The sequence below is a fragment of the Synchiropus splendidus genome, chromosome 8 (assembly GCF_027744825.2).
Source record: "Synchiropus splendidus isolate RoL2022-P1 chromosome 8, RoL_Sspl_1.0, whole genome shotgun sequence".
In the NCBI taxonomy this organism is placed as follows: domain Eukaryota; kingdom Metazoa; phylum Chordata; class Actinopteri; order Syngnathiformes; family Callionymidae; genus Synchiropus; species Synchiropus splendidus.
In genome coordinates, this window is record NC_071341.1 from 25897558 (window position 1) to 25919898 (window position 22341).

Below are 22341 nucleotides of genomic sequence, written 5' to 3' on the forward strand. Positions count from 1 at the left end.
ATGTGAATCGAAAGAATCGAAAGATCTGATATCAATCTGAATTTGTGATGCTGTTAAGTGCAACTGCGCTATGAACTGTGGCTCTCTCTCGCTTTCACTAGCAGCACAGCCTCACTCTGTCGCTGCCTGTACTCATCAATGGAGACATTGTTTGAACAGTCCATAGTGTCCTTGTGTTCTATTGTCTCTTCCAGACCAGCGACAGCTTAAGGCATAAAAACTAGCCACGCTCACAGAAGGTGTGGAAATTCACAAGAGAGACAGGCGGCCTGTAATGTTTTTCAACTATGACCCTTTGTTCCCTGAGAGACGGTAGAAGGTCAAGCTTCCTGTCAGATTACGCATCAGTGGACAGCACATCACTTTGATTTTTAAATTGGTTGGCCTCTGTTAAAGGTCAGGCATGGTCCTTAACATGAAAACAGGAGTCGAGTATCTAAAAATATCGCTCAGCCGCATGAAACCCGGAGACATCACTGGTTGTCTTCCCTTACATAAGGATGCTCAGGTGACCATAAACAACTGGGATAGTCACTTCACTGTTTTTGCATTATAATGGGTTGTGTGTGTGTGTTGAAGAAAAACCACAACAAAGTGTCAAGATACTTGATAAGATCCTTCAGAAACCAAGAAAGTGTACTGCGATTGATGCTGCATGTCGCCAAATACTGTATGCTAACAGCATGAGATGCCACAGCCACGCAGTACAAGGCTGCCTGGGTTGATCCGAGTGAGTTTACTGATCATAATATGCTACGAATTGCATTTGACAGACCAAAAGAGGCACAGGATCTTCACTCGGATGCCGTGCAACTGGCTCTGTGTGCGTGTTTAAGAGAGAGGTTCTGAAACAACTGCGTTCGAGAGGAAGTGGCCTAGAAAATATGTGGTGTGTTTACCTCTTAAAATGTTACTTTATTGAGGTCCCATACCTGAGGGATGTGCTCTGTATTGATTCAGTCACTTTATTTATTGACGACTGCTTCTTTTTTTTCCCAGTAGAATCATAATTCATCTCTTTATTTTGGGTGCATTTGCTTGTGCTTTGATGAAACCCGGTTGCGTTTTAGTTGATGATTTACAAAGTCCACTGTGTACAGAGCTGAATTGTCATATTAAACTGCCAAATAAAACAAAGAGGTGTGAACGTGTGGCAGAGCAAGGTTTCCGAGGCGCATGAAAATACTGAGACATAGTCATATAAAGATATATTTGGACTGTGCTGAAGTGGTTTTCTGATGTGTGTCATGCATGTACTTCCGTGCTGGCGTCGGTCAAGTTGCGACGCGTCGTTGATATGGTCCTAATGGCCAGAAACAGGAGTGTGGCTGACCTGTCCGCCATGAAGAGGTTAAAGAGGAGGGTCCTCGCTAGTGAGGTCCGTCACTGATAGGTCACTGCGCGGTGGTCTCAGGCTCTCATCCCCGCAGACGCGCGCCAGAGCTCCGCCCACAACAGCCGCGATTGATGCCCTGCGATTGGTCATCACTTTCGCTTTTAACGAGCCGACAGAAAGGATGAGGACGCCGCGTGACGATACGCTCCGCGGGCTCTCGTGACGCAGCGAGGTGACACTTGCAGTCCCACCTGTGCATGAAGCCCTGCGAAGGAGATGGAACTGCTCTCATGCAGACCGACCTGACGGTGTTTCGTGACTTCTGACCTTCGCCGGTGAGTTCTGCTGACGCAGCAACCTGTCCGTTTAAAGGCTGGAAGGACGCGAACTGCCGTTGTGAGCGAAACTTCCTCGGTTTGTGTCTCCAGAAATCACACCCACGAACAAACTTTTAAACGAATAAATGCTCGTCTTCTTTCAAGAAGCTTAAAACTCAAGCTCACTTCAAGTTGATTTGTTGTGTTTGGGATGTAAAGAGGACATTGGGAGTGAATTTAACACCGTTGTCGTTTGAAAAATCACCAACCTTGTGCATCGGTGCTGGACTTGTTGAGGGTCTAACCTCCGTGAGAAACTTTAGGGGATGCTTTGGGAGGAAGTGGGTTGTTACTATGCAGTAAAAACAAAATCTCTTCAGGCGAGCAAATCAAATATAAATAGGAGAGAAAGTGACTGAGAAGGAAATGACTGTGAGCATCATCGGCTGCTGAGTGACAAGTCATCACTAGCAGTAGTAATAGTCAGAGTACTTTCATTTACGGTGGTGTGTGTGTGTGTTCAGTTGAGTGTGAGAAACAAAAGCCCTGTTTCCATTGTTGAGTGTGGAGTGTTTTCCACTGATCAGAATCAGAAACAACTTTAATGGCCAGTGTAACGACAAGTGATGTACAGGAAGTCTTTTCCAGCGGTAGTGTCACACATTAAGAATAGCACACGATTATAATATGTACACACCTGCATGCAATATACAGGACAAAGTCTGTGTGTGAAAGAGCAAAGAGGGAAAAGAGTGCAGTGCAAAACTGTCATGTGGTGCCGACATTACTGCTGTAGTCTTTGGACTAACATCCCACAGAACACAAAACTGTGCATCAGAACTTCAAAAGAAACTTCTTTGTACTGCTCATTACTAAATAATTCGGGTGAAATTCCCTGTGCAATTCCACTGCAGTGCAGGTTTTTAGCCTCGCTGTGTTTACAAAATGGTTTTGTTGTTTCCCACATTAGATGAACTGCTTCTGAGGAAAATCTTTTCTTTCGCTCTTTATGTCTCAGGCGATTTCAAGAGCAACGTAAGCAAAGTGTTTACAGTTGTGCGTTCTCTGCAGCCTCCACAGGGAAGCTGATTCTGCCCATGTATCCCCTCTGGTCTTTTGTTCTCTCTGTACTGTACATGTACGTCTGCATAACTGCAGGTGTCTTGTGATTTAGTGCGCTGGCCGAGTACCTGGATTATGACCCCAGCAAAACGTCAGCATGAATAGGATAAATATGCAGTTGTGATGACACAAGGTCGAATTGCTTGTGCAGACACACACCTGCACAAGTGTATTTGGTCGGCACGGATGGCAGTCGCTGGTCTGACCCGACATGTAAACGTCTGACGGCACCCATACAAATGAGCTGTCTCCACTGAGGGGTTGAGGGTCAGGGCGGGAAGTGGATTCTTGGGTCTGAAAAATGGTGGCCACAAGTGGGATGGTCTTCATAAGGCCGTGTGTTTATCACAGACACCCAGGAATAGTTGAACCCCTTGACCCCAAAGATGGTGGAGCACAAGTATGCGGTGTCAGTGATTGAGCATTATGACATAGTGAAGCACTGGGATGATTGGTGACGCCCCGATACTGCTGAAACAGGCGTGTGTCGGAGAGTTGCATTATAGGTCACATGACTCAGAAGTGCCCCACCAGCTTTCTAATAGCCCTTGACTGTCTGCGTCACAACAGAATCATTTAGTTTGCTATGACTTGAGGAGTGACTAGAATGAACGTGTGACATATTTTAGCAAATGCTATCACTGATGTGTTGACAGGGTGCACAGTAGCATTTGTTTCTCATTTTGATGTCTTTAGAAGCTCTCTCACTCTGGGAGGAGCTGCAAACATCCAATGAATTTTTGTTGTTTTGCTATTCAGAAAATAAATTTGTACATTATGGATTGGGGAACATATCAGGCCTGATAATATTGGATTATAGCGTGGATATTAGAGTGGACCCAAATATTCACACTAAAACAATATTGTAATTGAAGACTATTAACAATAAGTAAACTAGAAATGACTTTATGAATGGTTAATATGTGTTTACTCGTATTGTCCATTATTTTAGTTGTTACTGTCTGATGTTTGAATGTATCAACTTGATAGCGCTCAAGATGTTAGCTTGGACCTTGTTACAGCATAAATATGTACTTGTGTAAGCATATTCTGAAGTGGGAGCTGGGAATGATGCCTCAGCCGAGTGGACTGCGTACTCCAGGTGGTGTGGATTCTCTATCCTGTACTAGTGATAGGCTGACGAGGCTTCATGAAACAGTGTCCACATTTTCAGAGCCCTAAAATCTTTGGATTTAAGAGACACTTACAATGAAAGCTTACGTCATTTTTAAACCAACGGCGCCACCTACAGAGCAGAGCGGATCACTAGGAAATCCTGTATCATGTGACAGAACTACAGTAGGAACTTCAGAGATCCGTGCCCAGCTGAAACTCACCCTTCAACCTGTCGTGTGGTCCAGATGGATGCTGTCTTACATTTTATGATGGCGCAGTTGATCAATACAGTCATTACGCAGATGTTTTGTCAAAATCTAGATGAGCGCATCAGGAAAACAGGTCCACTAAAGCAGCATCGTTTGATAGATTATGCAGTGAATGACTAAGTTTGGTGAGCTGTGACTGGCTGAGAACTGGACTGAGCTGACTGAGAGCAGGGCCAGCAGTCAGTGGTGCTTCTGCTGCTGTGTTGGATGCCAAGTCTCTGTGAATGAGACAACTTTGAATGCATGTCACAGACTTGGGTCTGCTGCTCTTCTGACTGCCTCTCTCCTGTCAGCTGTTTGTGACTGTCAGGCCTGGGAAACGACCTCCAACCCACACAGGAAATGGCAGTGGTTGAGCCGCCTGTGCTGTTGCTCATGCTCACGTGTGTGATGATTTGAATCTGATTTTTCTTCTGAATATACGCGTTGCCGTTTATTGGAACTTGGTTTTGAGTGGTTGGTGTGATCTTGTAAGGGAACCTGATAAACCAGAAACTTTCGATATGAGTGTTGCGGAATTTTCTGAGATATCTGTTTTTTCCTGTGTGACATATATATTGTGTGTAGTTTGATCAATGTCTGAATCTCACTTCAAGTTTATTCACAAGTGTTGCATTTAGTCCTTCACCGAGCGGCACATTAATTATTTCAGGTTTAAATATGTATCTGTGAACATGTGTCCTCCGATCAAAAATTGAAATTTCATCCTGTGTAACTCATGAGAAAGGTGGATCTCTGTTTGGGTGATGGTACAAGACAAGCACCGGGGGCTACCATCGTAATCATACTGTAACCCAGTTAGTGGTATTGGCTCCATGAGGAGCATCATGAAACAGTGTCCTGATTGTCAGATGGCACTGTCGGCTATAAAATGTTTGGACGTGAACAACAAATTTCTAAACCAAGGGCACCATCGAGAGACCTCTGAAAATCAGGACACTGTTTCATCAACTCTGCAATACTGTTTCATGATGCGTTATCTACCCATCACTAGTGTAAAGCCTCAACTTCTGCAATTTTATTTTCCCATATACCGCACTTTTCATCTTGCTGATCAAAATGAAATCAAGAATTTTAAATCTTATTGTATCTTCGTGTCGTCTGGTATCGAAGCAACTCTGTCTTTATTAATGGAAGGTTCCTGCGCTGCTTCCGTCGTCACCTAGTGTACGCCAGCTATATTTAGAATGCTCTGTGTTTAATAAGAAATGAAGGATGGTGTTTTGAACTGCAGAGCAAATCTCCACAGACTTGCTCCGCAGACTCAGTCCTATAAAAAGCTCCAACAGGAATCACTCGAAAAACACCTTCTTGGATTGTCTCATGACTTTTTTATCGGGCTATTGAGGTCAACCCCATGTGAGCATTTTCAGCTCTTCATTCTCGCTATAAGAACCTGCCTGGTAGGAGATGAAAGAGCAGAAAACTCTGTCCATAGAAAGTGGGTCATCTGCTGTTATCTTGCTTTTGAAGAGAGAGTGGAAAGTTCTGCATTGATAAACGCAGCATCGGTGACACGAATCGTAGTTCAGCATGAATTCTCCATCCATTCCCATCTCTGACCTTTTCTGTGTCCTCAAACGTGTAGTTGGAGCACATGAATGAATGAAGAGGCAGTTAACAAAGCAGCCTGGTAATGAGGTGTGACAGCTTGTGCGGCCACAACAACAACATCACTTTTCAGCTCGGTCCGTCTGTGGACTGCACTAATGTGGAGAAACGCTCAGGAAACATGGGGCGGCCAGTTTTTCTTCACTCTGTCTTTTCACTTCTGGCTCATATAAACCAACAGATCTTGAATGCAGAACATCCGCCACATTCACACGTCAGTCGGGACGCTTCACCACCAGCGGTGCAGTGGTGCGGGCGGGTGACCTCGGGGTAGAACGTGTGAAACGGTAATGAGAGACTGAGTGGTTAATATTGATGCTTCGCAGAGTTCAAGTCACAGCAGCCTTTGGATAAACAGTGCTGTGAAATGCATTTATTGGATTTCCATTCAATCTTAGCTCAAATTCCACTCGTTCCACTTATTATGAAAACATATTTCAATCATTGATGAGTTCATGACTCGTTCAATAATTCATGTGGAAAAAAGTTGAGTTCACTGTTCAGTTGAGTCAGTTAATCTTCAATATTAATGAGTGTTTGATTAATTAGTGTTTAGATTGTTACCACAGAGGTGTTGTCGGTGTCATCTGGTTTATTTATTGATCGGCGTGCTGAACATGAAGGATCACGTTTGTGTATCTCAGAGGGCTTTCCATCACAAAGATCTTGGTCTGAGTAACGACTTCTAGTTCCTGAAGTCATAGACTGGGAGAGGCATCTATTGTAATTCCACCTCACATTTCCCTCCATTGGGTTGCAGTGTTCCTGCTTCAATATGTATCAAGCTGTTTTCCAGCAAGATCAGATTATGAGGTTTTCCAAAGTATCATCCGATTATATGGCTTTTTGCAAGAAAGAAAAGAGTGTTGGTGTTTGTGCTACAGCTGGACGACTGGTCTGACACAGATACTGGAGCACGCGATTGGATTAGTGCAGCTACTTTATTTTGTATGTATTTATGTATGTGTTTATTAATTAATTGGTATTAATGTTTTCTTTTTAGTTGCCTGTTGCTTTTTGTAGCCACTTTTTTTGTTCCATGTGTTGATCCGTTGAGGTGAAATAATGATTGTTTTATCTCTCAAAAAAAGAAAAAAAAAACATGGAGATAACAAAGAGAGTTCAGTTCCATCATCTTGTCTGCACCAACAAGCTTGAAAATATTGATCAGTTGCCCTACTTTTGTTCATAAGTCCTCATAGGTAGGCATGTTCTTTTCTCAACCTCCTGACGCATGACACCTGTAAATATCTGTATTCCTCATTCATAGAGATTGTTTCGAATGAGAGTTCAAGACTTTTCATGAACTGCTGTGATTTTTGGATGATAAGCCGCTAGTTTTTTCATGCAATCTGATCCCTGCTGCTTAAATGTCATTGCCGCTAATATGTGGATTTTTACAACGTACTTCTTGCCGCAAAACTATTAAGCCACGGCCCAATAAAAAAGAAAAATCTGCTGTTTTGGGTCCGTGTTTATTCCTGGTCAACCCTATTCATCACTGTTCCGGTGTTTCCAGAGCTTTGCCTCCGCTGCAGTGAAGAGTGCCAGGAATTCACATGGGTTAAAAGTGTGCATTGAGTACTTTAATGTCATTAAAACGCCTGTAATTACATTGTCTTATAACAGTGGCAGCATGAGGCATGATCACAACACCGCTGAGTTTAAGTTATGAATTTTTCAATCATTGTTTACAAGTCTTTGTACCTAACAACAACAACTCTTAACCAAACTTAAAATCAAATAATTTTCAAATTTTAATCTTGAAATTGAGACTTAAAATTGTTGGAGCCGTCGAAAGGTCTACACAAGGAGGTGTGTTTCCTAGAATTGGTCCCCACATGTCAGCTATACAAGCGACACACACCCACAGACCATGATTGATGTAGCAATTATTCTCATGCTCTGAGGTAAATTGTTCCAGATTAACGGCAAACATTACCGTCTGGAGATCATTGCACATCACTCCACGAGAGCTCGCAGGATGGACGAAAAGATATCACTCATTTGACTGTGTTACAATATTGAACAATGCAATGTAATTACCTGGTGAATTCATTAGCATTGCATACTGCAAACACACAACGCCTCATTTTAGTCATTGCTCATTCACAACACAAAACAAAAGCTAAAGTGTTTACGGGATCAAGCGCTGTGTGACATTAACCATGATGCAACAGTTGTTCTACACACTACACTGTTTTGGTCAACACACTTGTCGCTTGTAAAGTCGTCTTTTTGCTGACAAACAAAACAGTGTATTTTAAGCACTGAAATATTCACTGATGTTATATTTAAATATAATGGAGCTTCCTCCAAACTTCAAAGTTTGACTGGATTAAGTATGCTGTGAAATCTAGTTGCTCTTGGTTAAAGAAGCGGCCTGTCAGGGGCCACGTGTTGCTCCGGGGTCGTGGAGGACAGATGTTTGCGTGTAACAAATATAATTAGTTTGAGGTCCCCTGTTGTGGTTATCATCTCAGGTTGTGTGACACAGTGCAGGACATCTGTGTGGCTGAGTTGGGAGACACAAATATGTGTTTCTAGCTTGTTGTGTATGGAGCTAGGTCACTGCCACCGACTGGTACAAATATGTCTTGGTTATTGTACAATCATAACGTGTTTTTCTGCACTCGCATCACATTTTTTGCTCTCAAAATAATCCCGGTACTCGCTCAACGACGCATACGTGCGCGCTCAACCTCTCAGCTGCTCGCTCAGTGTCATATGCTCACGCTCAACTTCGGTTTTGCTCACTCAACCACATGCTGTTACAGAGCTGACTCAAAGTCAGCCAATCACTGAGCCACCGCTTGAAGTTGTCTGCTCTCATTGGCTGAACTTTTCCACCAATCGCAAAATGTCACAATTGGGAGGAAGGCGGGTCTTGAGGAACAGAAATCGTAAGTTAATAAAAATGGCACAAGACAATGAGAACAGCCTCAGGTAAGTTTTCTTAGTGTTGGGATTTGTTATGTAACACATGTCATGAATGTAGGATTTTAAAGACGCACGGTCTTCTATATTATGCCTGAGCGCAGAAAAGCATGTTTTGAGTGCACAATAACCAAGACACATTTGTACGGTTCGGTGGCAGAGATCCAGCTCCATAGATGTGGGTCTCAGTGTTCGTCCCAGTGGTTGTCATCTTGCTGGGGTTGGTCTGTGTCTCTGTGGCATGAGAACTCAGGTAGGAAGTGGTTCTGTAGCTGATGCACGGTGGTGGATGTAGACAGTGGTTGCTCAAACTCAATCAGACTGCTGGTGCATCCTCTCTCAGATGCTGCCTGTTCCTCCTGATATCTAATCTGCTTTTGTGTGTCTAATGTAACGTCTGTGATTGTGCTTGTGTGCGTGTGGCCTCTTATCTGCCGCTGAACCTTGCCACCTATCACCTCCCTCTGACCTGTAGGAAGCGGAGAGCACTACCTCCTGTGGGACGGGAGCGACCACCCCGAGCGGCATGGACGCGGTACAGCCTCTCCTCCTGCGCTGCGAGCAGATTCTAAAAAGCACAACAAAGTGACAACCCAGGACCTCCAAGCCGTCACGCCCCGTCAGCGTGATTATTACGAGGGCTGACATGACAGTTGGTGCCTTCCTGTGTAGCATCAGCAGCTAGTGTAACACATTTGGCAGCTCGGACTGAAGTGTCATCAGTGTGTGTAACTCGGCCTGCGTGTCCCTGGGGAGGACCGGCAAAGGAGTTGTGTTACACTGCATGACAGGCCTTATACATGTTTCATCTGCTGCGCTCAGAACAGAAGACCCTTTTGTTATCTAATCCAGCCCTCTCCTCCCCGGCTGAAGAGTTTGCTGCCACAAGTCTGCTCCTCAAATGATACATATCAACCAACGTGGAAGCTACAGGACTTACTCCGAGCTGAGATAACCGCTATCAGGACCTGTCTGCCTTTCTTGAAGTCCATTTGCTGTCGTCAGCAGGAGACTTAACAATGAACCAGAGGAAGTGAGGCGACTGTCGGAAGGATCAATTTTGTGCCTCGTTCTTAGCCCTTCAAGCTGCTCTATCATTTGTAAGGGCTTGTGTGGAAGAGGGGCAGCATGAGTGACACTCTCAAGCCCCCGTCGCTTCAGGTGAGCGTCCCTAAGGATGCACCTGTTTACTCAGACGGCGGAAACAATGCAGTTTCCGACTGCTCTGTGAAGTCAACCTCGTCGACCCCTACGCTACGTCGCAAGCGTTTCAAGATGCGTCGAATGAGGAACGTGCCAAGCGAGCGGGAGCTGGAGCGCGGGCGGCTGGCTAGCAATCACCTGGCGGCTCGATCGCGCACCGGCTCCAAGGAGTACCTCCAGCTGCCTTCCATCGAGATCACCCCGTCCAGTGACGAAGACGCACCCTCGTCCTGGTCCAGCTGCTCCACGCCCAGCGCCTCCCCGCGCCGCAAGCGCTTCCTGCTGAGGAAGTGGCTGAAGGTCCGAGAGAAGAAGGAGCAAGGCAGTGAGAGCAGGTTGGTTTCTGACCAGCGTCCTTCTCAATCTATGCTTCTGCTGTTGTGTGTTGCTACACCTGCTACGTACTGCTGTCTGCTGCACATCTCGCAAGTTGTAGTCGTGCTATGCCCGGATAGAAATAAGTTGAATATTGTTGGAATACTAGGTTCATTTTAATCTGAAGCAGGACCATGAACATTTTAGTTTTCCAGTCTTTTTGTTTACATGTGGCATCGGAATGAAATATGCTTCATACAGCAGATATATTAGGGGATCAAAGGGTCACATTACATTTCCAAGGGAAGTTAGGCTTGGGAATTTTGGAAATATTCCCTATTGGAAAACCAATGGAATAACGTGAATTATTCCGCCTGTTTTATGGGAATCTAGTGGAACTAACTGGGTCTACATTATATCTAAGCGCAGAAGAAGAAGACACCCGTACCAAATGTTTTATTAAGTCCACCAGAACACTTTCTAATTGTTTTATGGGGAAAGGATGATAATAAAGGGCGTATGGGGTTCAATGCTGCACATCTCTCAAACCCACTCATTCAAAACTGCCTCCACAACGTCTCATTCAAAACGTTGAAATGTAATGAAAAAAGTCCCTCCCCCTCCAAAATGTCCCATTAAACATGGAAATTCCACGCAAAATTGATAGATTATTCCTGGTTCATCCTTTATTCCTGTGAATTCTCAATAATGCCCCAAAATCCCTGGAGTTATGCAAAACCCAGAGCTAATTTAAAATTGTCTGACTTAGGAAAAATGACACATCAATGACAAACAACACAGCTAAGTCTCATCATTAAAGAAAAATAAATTTGTGTTTAGGAGGGATCTCCCAAAACCCAAATCACTCACAGTTTTCTATTTTACTGCTTTAATATAACACTACCATTTCACTAAGCGTCGCAAGCCGAAACTTTCCAACCTAATAACTAAAGTATTTCTATGTTTACAGGTTATTAAGTAATTCCAGTCCCTTCAAAACTTTCATGACAATGCTGAATAGAAGAAAGAAAAAGTTTTCTTACAGTAACAAACACAGAATAATGGAATGCTGCCTGCAGGAGCACATCTGTGCTGTCACCTGATGTAATGATCCACTTGGACATCATGTGGTAAACAGGAAGTAGTTTACAAGACCAGCAGTATTTTTCCATGTTTTTTTCGTCCTGGTTTTAAAAGTTAATGATTATTAAAGTTAAAGATTATGCGACGTCCTCTTTTTACTTGTGATTACACATGAACCCGACCACTGTATGTTATTGTGGAAGTTATACTACGTTTATTTTCAGTAATTTATTTGTTCGGAAGGAGGTTTTCATTGGTTTGTATTAGTTATTTGATTGTTCAAGGTTAATTTAAAAGTTTGTTTTTGTAAAATATCAGTTCATGTGAACGTAATCAAAAAAAAAAGAAAATGGAAGGTTCAATATTTTAATATCCAAAAGTGTATAGTCAAGATTAAGCGGTTAATTTCTGTCAGGTTTGTCTGAATATACCATCAACTGTGTCAGTTTTGCAATGGAAAATCCAAACTCGATCTACACTGACACCTCACTGTTGTTAATACAGCTCCATCTCAGATATGGATGGATATAAGGTGAGCCTCTTTAGATTATATGTGAATACTGTATCGTCTTTTTTCGACTTGTTTCTCTGGCATGACTTGTGACCTTTTGGCGCGTTGCCTGTAGAAAACGTTCTCTTCCAGTGAGGACCAGACATGACCAAAATAAACATGGCACTTCCATGGCTGTTGATAAGCACAAGTAGCAGTACGCTCAAAGATAAATCACTCAGTAGCAAGAGATAAAAGGTCACTGGGTCAATCTTTAATCTATATCTGCTGTGATGTCTGCTTGTGCTGGACAGTGGAACTGCACTTTTGACTTCCTGGTTTAGATGGGAGATAGATGTCTTTCTGCTGGATAATTATCTGAGTGTGTGTGTTGGGTCTGTCTTTCTTTCCTCATGAGGAATCATCCTGACGCAGCCAACAGTTGTGATCAGAGAGTCCTTCTTGTTTCCAAAATCAAGTCATTCCTGTGTTGTGGGGGCAGCACGAAGAAGCCCAGGCTTTTCTCTCCCCTGAAAATTCCAAAGTGTCCAAACAAGTCTCTCTGTTTTGGTGTCCTCTCAGTTGGACACGCCCAGAATCCCTCAGCAAATATGGCTCATTGTAGGTTTTGCTCCTTTATTCTATCCCATGAGCAGAGTCTCATGTCATTATACACTGTCATTTGGTCATCATCTGGAACACACTCGCTCTCCAGGGACTTGCACATGAGACCCAGTGATCATTTCTCAGTGTGAACTCTCTGTCAGGCACAGCTTCAAACGCGCTCCCCCGCCGTTTCCTCCAGTGTCGTGTAGAGCGTTTCCAAGATGCTTGTTCCTGCCGCTGTGGCGTGATGATAAGGCGAGACGTGTCCTGCTGTTTCTTTCAGCTTTAAATGTTTGGGAGCTGCATGACAGATGTAATCCAGCTTGGAATGCCCATCTTCATTTAACAGTCAGGGACACGGTGTGTCACTCGCACCATCGGAATACCGTGCTGCCTTTAACAATATCATCAGAATCGGATCACTTTCAGACCTGGGGATTCCTGCTGCAGTAACTGGATTTCTCCTGCATCACCTGTAGATCTGTGGCTGACACAGACACTATTGAGAACTCACAGCAACCAATGTGGTGAGAACGTATGGAAGCTCGGTGCTGCTAGCAGGGAAAAGCTATTTTTAGAACAGTATCATGCTAATTTGTGACTTAAAGAGACACATTTGTGATGATTGATGTTAAAGTGGTCCAAGCCTAGTTTCTATTCAACTTGATTCACGACGGTATTTTTATTACGGTACGTTTATGGAAGTTTTGTGTAAACAAAAATCCTGAATATTCAGAAGGAAAACCTACTAGAACTTCACTTTGTTTTCCCACATACAAGTGTGTTGACAAAACTAGTTTCTGTCTTCAGTTCCAGAGTCAAATGTTCTGCTCCACTGCAGCGTACTCATTTGGCAACAACACAAAACCCTCATTTCTGATGAAGGGCTCCATCATTCATTCAAGTCTCAGTGTAGATGCAGGAGCCAGATTATTCAGTCGCAGCTATTTTAGAAGAAAAGGCTGCCTTGAAATTGGACATCATACTGTACAACCTTCAGTTTGTAGCTCCATGAATGAAAAGCTGTTTTTCCCTTAGTAGCCCCATAAAGATCATTGTGTTCCAGACTGTTTTTTTGTTTATGCTGATAATGGAGTTAGCTGAAACAGACTCTGGTATCAGCGTTCTTTTCAATTACTGATGCTGAATTTCAACGTAAGCTTTCTCTGTTCTTCGCTTCAAAAGAAAAAGTGCCCATTGTCACCGCCGTGAACACAGGAGACAGTCTGGGACTTTTCCAGGTCAATCCTTGACATTCTTAACGCCCACGGCAGAGCATGAGCACTGATTGTCATGTTTTTGGTGGTGATCCAGTAGATCACATGAGATAGAGTTTATTTGCTGCGTTGCACTTTACATTAATTTTTTCATTTGATTTTATCAATATGTATTCATGGGTCTGACAGGTCAAATAACTGACCGGATTTGAACCCTGGGGGCCTTAAGTTTGACTTTTCTATATGAAATGACAATCTACTGCTTCATCCTATGGTGTGGTGGCACAATGACCTCATCTTTTTTTTTCCATACTTTTTTCCTTAAAGTTTCCATCTTATTAAAAATTCTATTTTTGGATTTGACAGCCGCTCACTACTGTCCAGCCCATTATGCTTGTATTGCCTGGCCATGCTGTACGGCAGTGTTTTTCAACCGGGTGCTAGTGAGCCGTGAGAGACAGTGAGGTGTGCCATGGGAAATGATCCAGTTTCACCTCATGTGTCCGGAGATAGAGGTGAGCGACATGGTGACATTAAATCATGACAATGAGAAGGTGTTGAGGAGCAACCGAGGTGAGGAGATGATCACATGGATTGGCTGCCATTCTTCCTCTCCACTCTACAGTAGAGCTCCAGTGTGTTGATCCCTCCCTCAGTCAAAGCAGCACTGCTGTGGTGCGCCGCGCTCCTCTTCCCACACACTCACAGACAAGAAGCCGCTCACATGTACAACTTGCAGCTGTTTTTAAAGCTGATGCGCCTCAAACTTGACCACACACTTTCATCCCAGAACCGCGGAGGGAGGGGGGGAGGGATCCTTGTAGGAGCCGCCACCATGCCAAAGACTGTCTGCACCACAGAGCTAACAGCTAACCTGAACTGTCTCACTTCCAAACTGTATTGATGCTCATGGACTGTCAAAGTTTGCTCTGTGCTTTAAAAGTTGGCTTTGAAAAACTAAATGCACCACAAAATAAATGTGAAGAGAGAAAGAATCATTGTTTTTATGAAGCAAGTTCAGGCAAAGACGTGAAGGATTTGTCTGGAAACTACAATCAAATCATGCAAAAGAGAAGTGATTTAAAGTCAGTAAATACATCAGTACATCATGATATGTTTTGAATGTATTTCAAACAAATACATTTTCTGCAATTTGTTTCTGCAAATGGCCCGGCAAACTAACAACCGAGTGTCACTTCCTACAGTTTTTCACAAATGAATAGGGACTTTCTGTAGGACGTTAAGCCTCCTTTGGTGGTGAGCCCTGGGATTTTTTCAATGAACCAAGGGTGCCGTGGCTGGAGAAAGGTGGAGAAACACTGCTGTAAGGGGTAGAAGATAGAAATGTTCAACTGCACGGTTTGAGGGACTAAAATATTTCTTCCCCTCTGCTCCACTTGTTTCTATTTTTACCTATAATTAGTGCCAGTGTTCCACTCTGTCTTGACAATTTGCAGCTGCATCATAATCTGTGCTGATTACTGTCTTACAATCAGCGACAGGACTTATTCCGAATTTGAAAACTTGAATAGCTTGATTTTTATCCTGAAATGCCCAAGCTCCCGCATCTGTGATCAGAGGAGCCTCTGAAGGAAGTCCAGGCTTCGCACACTTTTGTCAACTGTATGTGGTGTGTACTGCGTAAGTGTTGGCGTACAGTTCTTTTGCATCATTTGTTTCTGGTTTTGCGGAATTTACAGACACATTTTTCACATCCATAGCAATAATTCTTCTTAACATTGTGAAGTGCATGTATTTGGTTCAGCATTTAGTTTCTAGCAGGCTGTTAACACAGCATTACGTTGTTTCAAGTGTGTTTTCAGCGCCGATGCTGGGAAAGGAGTGTAATTGCAAACTGATGCAAAACTAAAACCACATTTATTATTTTGCCAAACAGTGAAAAGCATAACCACCGGTGGCAATAGTCGCAACCCAAGCATATTTGAGAAAGTTTTTTCTATTGTTCCAAACTTGACATGACTTGACGTTTTCCAATCAGGAGCCTAGGAAGCGTCATCAAAGAGTTCTTGTTTTCTCTTCCTGGACTCTTCATGAGGAAAGTTGACCTCTGCCATGGTGAATGAGAGCGCCATCTCCTGATGATGCAACCTCATTCTGCTGTGAAGGAGCCTGCTGGTCACATGGGTCGAGCGGGTCGCCCGGGGAAATGTGACGTTGTCTAGAGGTTTCTTATGGTAGTAGCCAGGGAGCTACACTTAGCTTACATGAAGAAAGTGTTGAGCGTCAGCTCTGTTAGCGATGCTGTCTGCCGTCGTGGCTCAGATGAGCAACACTCCATAAGAGTTCATATCTTATGAAAGCAGGTGCTGTCACTGCAGCTGAACTTCTCGAAACCGTTCTTCCAACTGTCATTTGAGGCCACATCTGTAGCTAACCTAATACTGTGTCGTCCTCCACTCTGTCTGGATGGGATGGGAACAAGTGCTGTGCTGCCCTCTGATAAGAGCTGCGGCTATTTTAGGATCATGATGCAAAATCTTTCACAAAGTTTCACCACTCCATCATAATGTTTGAGTCCCACACACCACCTACAACTCAAAATGCTGTTAACGTCTGTATTTTGAACGTTAGCAATGCACCACTTTGGTACTAAGTTCTACAGCTTTGAGTCTAAAAATGTGCTGATTGTATTCTTGATTCTTAATGATATTCTTGATTTACAGTTGCATTTTTAACAAACACCAAGGCTGGTTAGCATCCAATATGAGTTGCTCATGAGCAATGTTTTATTCATTGCTATAATATCGCTCTGTTCTCGTCGTTTTTCACATGAACATAGTAGTGACGAAAAGGCATATGTCCTGCGAACGCGACTCTTCATGTGCCAGCAGCCTGATCAGGGAATTGTGTTCGAGCGGATTCTGTGTTGAAATACATCTGTCATGAATTTCTGTTCGCCATGTTCTTCTTAAATCTCTAATTTCTTTTTGTGAGCTTTTTTCCCCAGTAGTTTTTGTACATTTTATGCATTTTTTTATTTATGTGTATGTATGACAACGATTGGATTGTTATGCACATGTGCAAATAATATTTGTGTTGATTATTCCATCTACTTTTTAATAGATAGCATTTTAAATATATAGTCATGTTGCTTTTCAAATTTCTTCTTCGTCTTATTTCCTCATGTTTCAGTCCAAACAACTTCCATTATTTCCAAGTTTACTGGGCTGTAATTGAATTATAAAATTCCATAAAAAGGTCAGTCCATGTTTTGACATGTTTTTAAAGCCTGATGGGAGAAAACCCTTTGTGTCTACGTCCTATTAAAGAAATGCGCCCGGGTCACTCGCTTGCTGAACGACTGCCTTTTCAGGGAGCAGAACTCTCCTAAACCGACATGATTTACATAGAACCCTGCTTCCGCTCCGGCCGGAGCGCTTGTGCTGCTGGAGTCGGATCAGAGCGGAGCTGGAATTAATGAAGACCTTTCCCCACAGAGCAGCTTTTGGTCTTAAATGTCAGAGTGTGCCTCCGTCAGGCGGCTGGAGCTGGAAATAGCAGCAGTGGAGAATAATCAGATTGCTGCAGAATGAGGAGAGGAAACCTCCTGCTATGTGAAAGCATTGTGCGGCGGGAGACTGAATTAATCATGACTTGAGACACAAGAGGTTGTTATCTCATAACAGCTCATTTTCACGTGCATTAATGACCTTTTTAGATTTGAGAAAGATGGGTCAAATGGCTCCCTCTGGTGTCTGTGTTGTGCATGTACAGAAAAACGCTTCATTTTTTAAAGCTTCTGAAAATGTTTTCTGTTGATTTTCATATGCGTGATTTTTCTCCACTGTGTTCAGCTAATAAGCACCAACTGACAGGCTGACTTGGTTTGCGTTTTTTCGCAGCAGTCAACAGAGCAGTCAGCAGAGCAGCCAGCACAGCAGCCATGAGGATGACGGCAACCGCTTTTTGACTCCCTCAATCCATGAAGAAAAGTAGGTAGCTTTTTGTCTTATCAATGATCACCATTGGTGCAAGATTTACTTGACTATTGTCATGAAGTAAGTCTTTATGTTTTACCTGTTGGCATCAGAAGTGTACAAAGTGGATTATGGATTTGAGCAGTGTGAAGTTTGTTTACATGTGTGGTCAGGGTGGAGGTCACAGTCAAGTGGCTAACAATTTGGACAGGTCGGGATTTGGGAAGGTTCCAAAGGCTCAGTTTCGCTGCTTATATGACGTGATGGGAAGATGGCAAACCATGTTTTCTGGTGACATCATCCAGACAAACTCCAAATTTCATTCATTCCAAAACGTCAGGTCGCTGGTGTCTGTGGTGCACTTTGTTATCCCTGTTCTCTGAGTGGCTCTCTTGTCTGGTAAATGTTTAAAAAAGAGTTGTTGCTGACGTTGGCATCAGAAAGCACCATAGAAGGTTGCAAAAGGCATGTTGTTGATGTAATAGCTGTTCTGGTGCTGACGCTGTGCAAATGTCTCTTCTCAATTTGTCTGTACCTGCACGGTACGCACGCAGGGAAAAGTCTCCTCCGAAGTCTGGGGTCACTGAGGGGTCCCATTCCTCGTTCCTCTCTTCAAACTTGAAAAGCTTTGTTAGTTTTGCATGAAAGAAAGTGTGTTCTGCAGCCCAAGTAATTGAGATTCACTCCTCACCGTCAGTCAGAAACAATGAAGCTGAGCGTGTAGAAATGTGTTTGATTGATTTGGTTTGATAACCAAGGTCACCCATCCTTTTATAGGGTGGTAATAATCTTCTTTTTTCAAATGTATTTGTGGATCTTTAAATCCATATTTTAGTGTTTAAAATAGCTGGAAATGGTGGAATCAAATCAACATTGATTTGAGAAGTTGCTTAAAAAATAAAGTTCTGATTAATTGTTTTATTTAAAAAAAATTCTGTTTGTGTGTCTGTAATTTTAATTGTATTGTAACAAAAACATGTTACATGAATTTTTCATATGACTGTTGAGAAGTCTATATTTCCTATGGCTCCGTTGCCATCATGAAAACTACTTTTAAATAAGACTTAATAATGAACAACTTTAATACAGTTGCATTCCTCCCATTGAACTTGTCGTACTTTCCCGGACTGTAATGCTGCTGGTGATGACGTCACTTGCGGACAGTCTGGAGCTATAGGTGTCTGTCTCTTACTCAGCTTTCCACATAACTTCACTAAACACCATATAACATGAACTTCTTCCACTTGAGGAAGTGCGGAGTGCGGCACAGGTGCAGCCTCTGCCTCAGTGGAAATGATCTTTCATGTAAGCAAAGCTGAATGTGTTGCTCTCTGCTGCCTCTCTCTTCTGCATGCTTCCCTCTCTGCTGCTGCTCCTGCTGCTGCTACTGCACATTCCCCTCGCGCCGTGTCAATCCGGACCCGTCTCTTGTCCAATCTATGGGATATCTGGCTGCTCTTCCTCCCTCGGCTGCGCTGGTGATAGCTGGTGAGGCGTGTCTGCGGCAGCTGCAGGGGGAGCAGCGTTCTGTGGCCGGCTGCAGAGGGCACGGAATGTCATGTCTCCTCTGCAGGTAAAGCAGCTGCGTCGGTGCCGGCGCCGGGGGCTTGTTTGTGTCCGCCGCTCTGGGACTTGTGTGGTGCTGCGTGCTGGTGTGCTGCAGTGTGTGCCGGGAGCCGTGTGCAGCTGCAGTGGTGAGGTGACAGCAGTCGTCTGACCGAGTCGTAGCATTGACAGCTTGGAGCGCATTTGCTGACATCTTCAGATTTTAGACGCTGGAGATTTGCTTGTGTTACATCACAATGTGACTTTGCTAAAATATGAGTCATCAGCGGTGACGCAGAGTCAGGAACACAAAGTGGGACACTGGCGTCGCTCACGTCTAACAACATTCTATCCACTTTTACCGCTGTTGTGACCGTGGAAACTTGTCGTACTGACACATCAGCTCACATCAAGCATGTACTTACAAATAAAGTTTGATTGTCAGATCAATGAGGAGCTTGCACTTTTGAACACGCCTGATTTCTGACAGGCACAACCCACTGCTGATGTGGCGCTGTAGTGACGCCGGTTTGGTCGTCACTGCCGATGATGTTCTTGCCTCCAACACACAAACAGCGCTCTGTGTTGATGAAGCGGATCCTCCTGCTCTGTTCTCAACCATCTCATCTGGACTCAGACGTTCTCTGGGCTGTAGTGCCTGTTTGAAGTTGTGTTCTTTACCTTGCCTGACAGGCTACGGCCAAGGAGGGCTTGTTGTTGTCAGCGTTTTATTGTCTGGTGTCAAAAACAGTGGGATTTGAGTTTGTTTTTCAGGCATGGTTAATGATGTGGCATGGAAGACAGGGTTGACTTTGGGTTTTGTATTCGTATCTGGATCTCGGTGAGGGAGTCATCACTCCAGCTGTTGCATGAGGTCCACCATGTTTCCTCTTCCACTGTCTGTGTAGCTCAAGAGACGACTCCCAAGTTCAGTGGCTGAAGTGAACTATCTAAACTTTGCAACAATTCATTGCCAAGTTTAAATGAGAAAGTTTTGGTGTCTTGAGTTAGGGCATCACATGACTCCGTTTTAAAAAATTTAGCTTTTATGCTCATTGCCATTTTATTATTTAATTTAGTGGACACTGAATTAGAAATTAAACATTTGAGAAATTGAATCTTAAATTAGTGGGTTTTTATTGTCGGTTTTTGAAGAATTTGTGTCGAGCCAGGTAATTCGATTGAATATAAGAATATTTGGCTTCTTTCTAGGAGTCTGTTTTTTGCTGTGAATGAGCTCATTTGAATTGGACTTATATTTCGAGTGGTACTGTCAGTCATCAACAGAAAATATCATGGGTGTTGTCATGAGAGAGGTAGTGTTTGTTCCAAGCCAGGAATGGGGTTAAATATTATGTATCATTTTGAAAACAAATGTTGAAAACATGCGGTAGGTTATTTATTTTTCAATAAAACATCGCCAGTACAACGCACATGCAAGAACAACTCAGTTTTTCTTCCAACTCCAATGAATGATTTAATATAAAAAAGCTCTTATAGTGTGGTAAGACTGGGGCATACAGTGGCATATTGTTTGTTTGATTTATATAGCAAGTTCAAAAGTAGAAATCTTCAATATAAAAAAAAAGGTTCTCAGTTCCAGTATTAGATTAGATTAGATGTCCTTTATTAGATGTCCAAGATCAGGAAAAAATACTAAATGAACTAAAAACTCAATTAAAAACTAAAAAACTAAATGTCTTTATGGTTACTGTGTTCAATAGAAGAGCTTCCAGACTATTCATCTTCTATCATTAGCTGTTATTTATTTCACTGTTCTTTAATACTGGACTTTTTACAGAAACAATTGGAAAAAAAAAAACCCAAAAACTTGTGGAGTTTGCAATGCTAATGCTACATGGCGATGACGGTACACAGGTTAGCCCCTGCTGCCAGGTAACGCTCTGCCCAGTGTACAGCTGTGCTGTTCACCACTGTATTCGAAGCCATAGTTTGTTGAAGCTCAAGTGTTTTAGTAGCTTTCTGGCTGCTCTGGGGGACGTTGTGTGGCTTTTAAAATGAGTGAAGTGCGGAAGGAACCAGGTTTGCATTGCAAACTAAGACCACAGCTTTTGTGATCGTCCAAAACAAACGTGGTCCAGCCAGTGGACAGAGTGTTGTGTGAGTGAATCCTCTCATAGTGGTCATCGATGGGAAACTGTACGGATATAAAAGCACATTATCTGGCAGTGTCTGATCGATTCTTTGCTTTTCTCTGCAGGTCTGACAGTGCAGCAGACAAACTCAGGTGAGTCCAACAAACCCGCCTGTGTTTACCTCCTGGCTTTGTTGTTGTTGTGCTGTGGTACGCCGGTGCTGTCTCCAGATTTGTCCCGATCCGCTGCGTCACATGTGACACCGGTGGACAGCTTTGTCCTGCTGCTGAGGTGTGTGAAAGTGCGTTGCGTTCGGAGGGGCCACCGCTGAATGTAGTTGCAAGCCATGGAATGTCTTTGTGTGCTTTGATCGGTCCAACAGATGCAAACGGGCTTTTGTGAGTTGGATGTTGTTGTGGGTTGTTTTCAGTCCGGTCAGAGCAGCGAACACGCTCTAGACAGTGGCAGCTCAGCGTGGTCCGGTGAGTGTGTGGTTTGTGATTCGGAGAGCCTGAAGGAGCGTGATCATATCTGCATTTGTCTCCCTGAGACCTGTGAGGGAAGGTTTGTGTGTGTCATGTGGAGTCTGCATGCTGTCATTAGTCCCCAGCTGGGTTTGTCCGGCACATTTTTCAGAGCTGACTCGACACTTTGAACCGTGGCCTGTGTGTGTGTGTGTGTGTGCACCTGGCCACTCATGCGAGTTGAGATCGTTCACGATCGAACCACTAGGAGTCGCTGTGAGCCATTCCATAAATTGACTCGCTGTCTGCTGCGGTGCCTGAAGAGTAGCTTCCGAAGTGAGTCGTGATTGAAGCGTGGTGATATGTAGAGGCTTTTTTGCCAAGTTTCTTTCACCTTTAAGGAAAATGATTTAACTTGAATAGTGTTAATCTCATTTACTCACTATATATTTTCAGTAATTCTGAGTTAGATTTGATGCATGCTGGATTAAATATGTTGTTTCATTTGGTTTTTCTCACCGGTAATTTCAGGGACTTCATTGGGCCACTACAGTACCGTCAGGGGTCAAGGGTCAGCTGCATTGTGTGAGACTGTTGTTATTAAAGGGCAAGGTTAGCCACCTAACGTGATTTCCAGTCTAACATCACCCAGCAAGAGCTCCGCACAATCTGATGA

The 22341-nt window shown here is 43.4% G+C and overlaps 1 protein-coding gene across 9 annotated transcripts in view; it reads left to right on the forward strand.

The window, feature by feature from the left end:
* Positions 1-22341, forward strand: part of gramd1bb (GRAM domain containing 1Bb) — a 79086-nt gene that overhangs the window by 12048 nt on the left and 44697 nt on the right. For 8 of the 9 annotated variants that reach the window (XM_053873904.1, XM_053873906.1, XM_053873905.1 and 5 more), the window contains exons 2-4: positions 9184-10246; positions 17486-17575; positions 21327-21353. In XM_053873904.1, the coding sequence (XP_053729879.1) occupies positions 9837-10246; positions 17486-17575; positions 21327-21353 (527 nt within the window). In that variant the 5' untranslated portion in view covers positions 9184-9836. Of the gene's footprint in view, positions 1-9183; positions 10247-17485; positions 17576-19115; positions 19134-21326; positions 21354-22341 lie in introns of those variants that run through there. The other variant, XM_053873917.1, reaches the window with a different exon arrangement.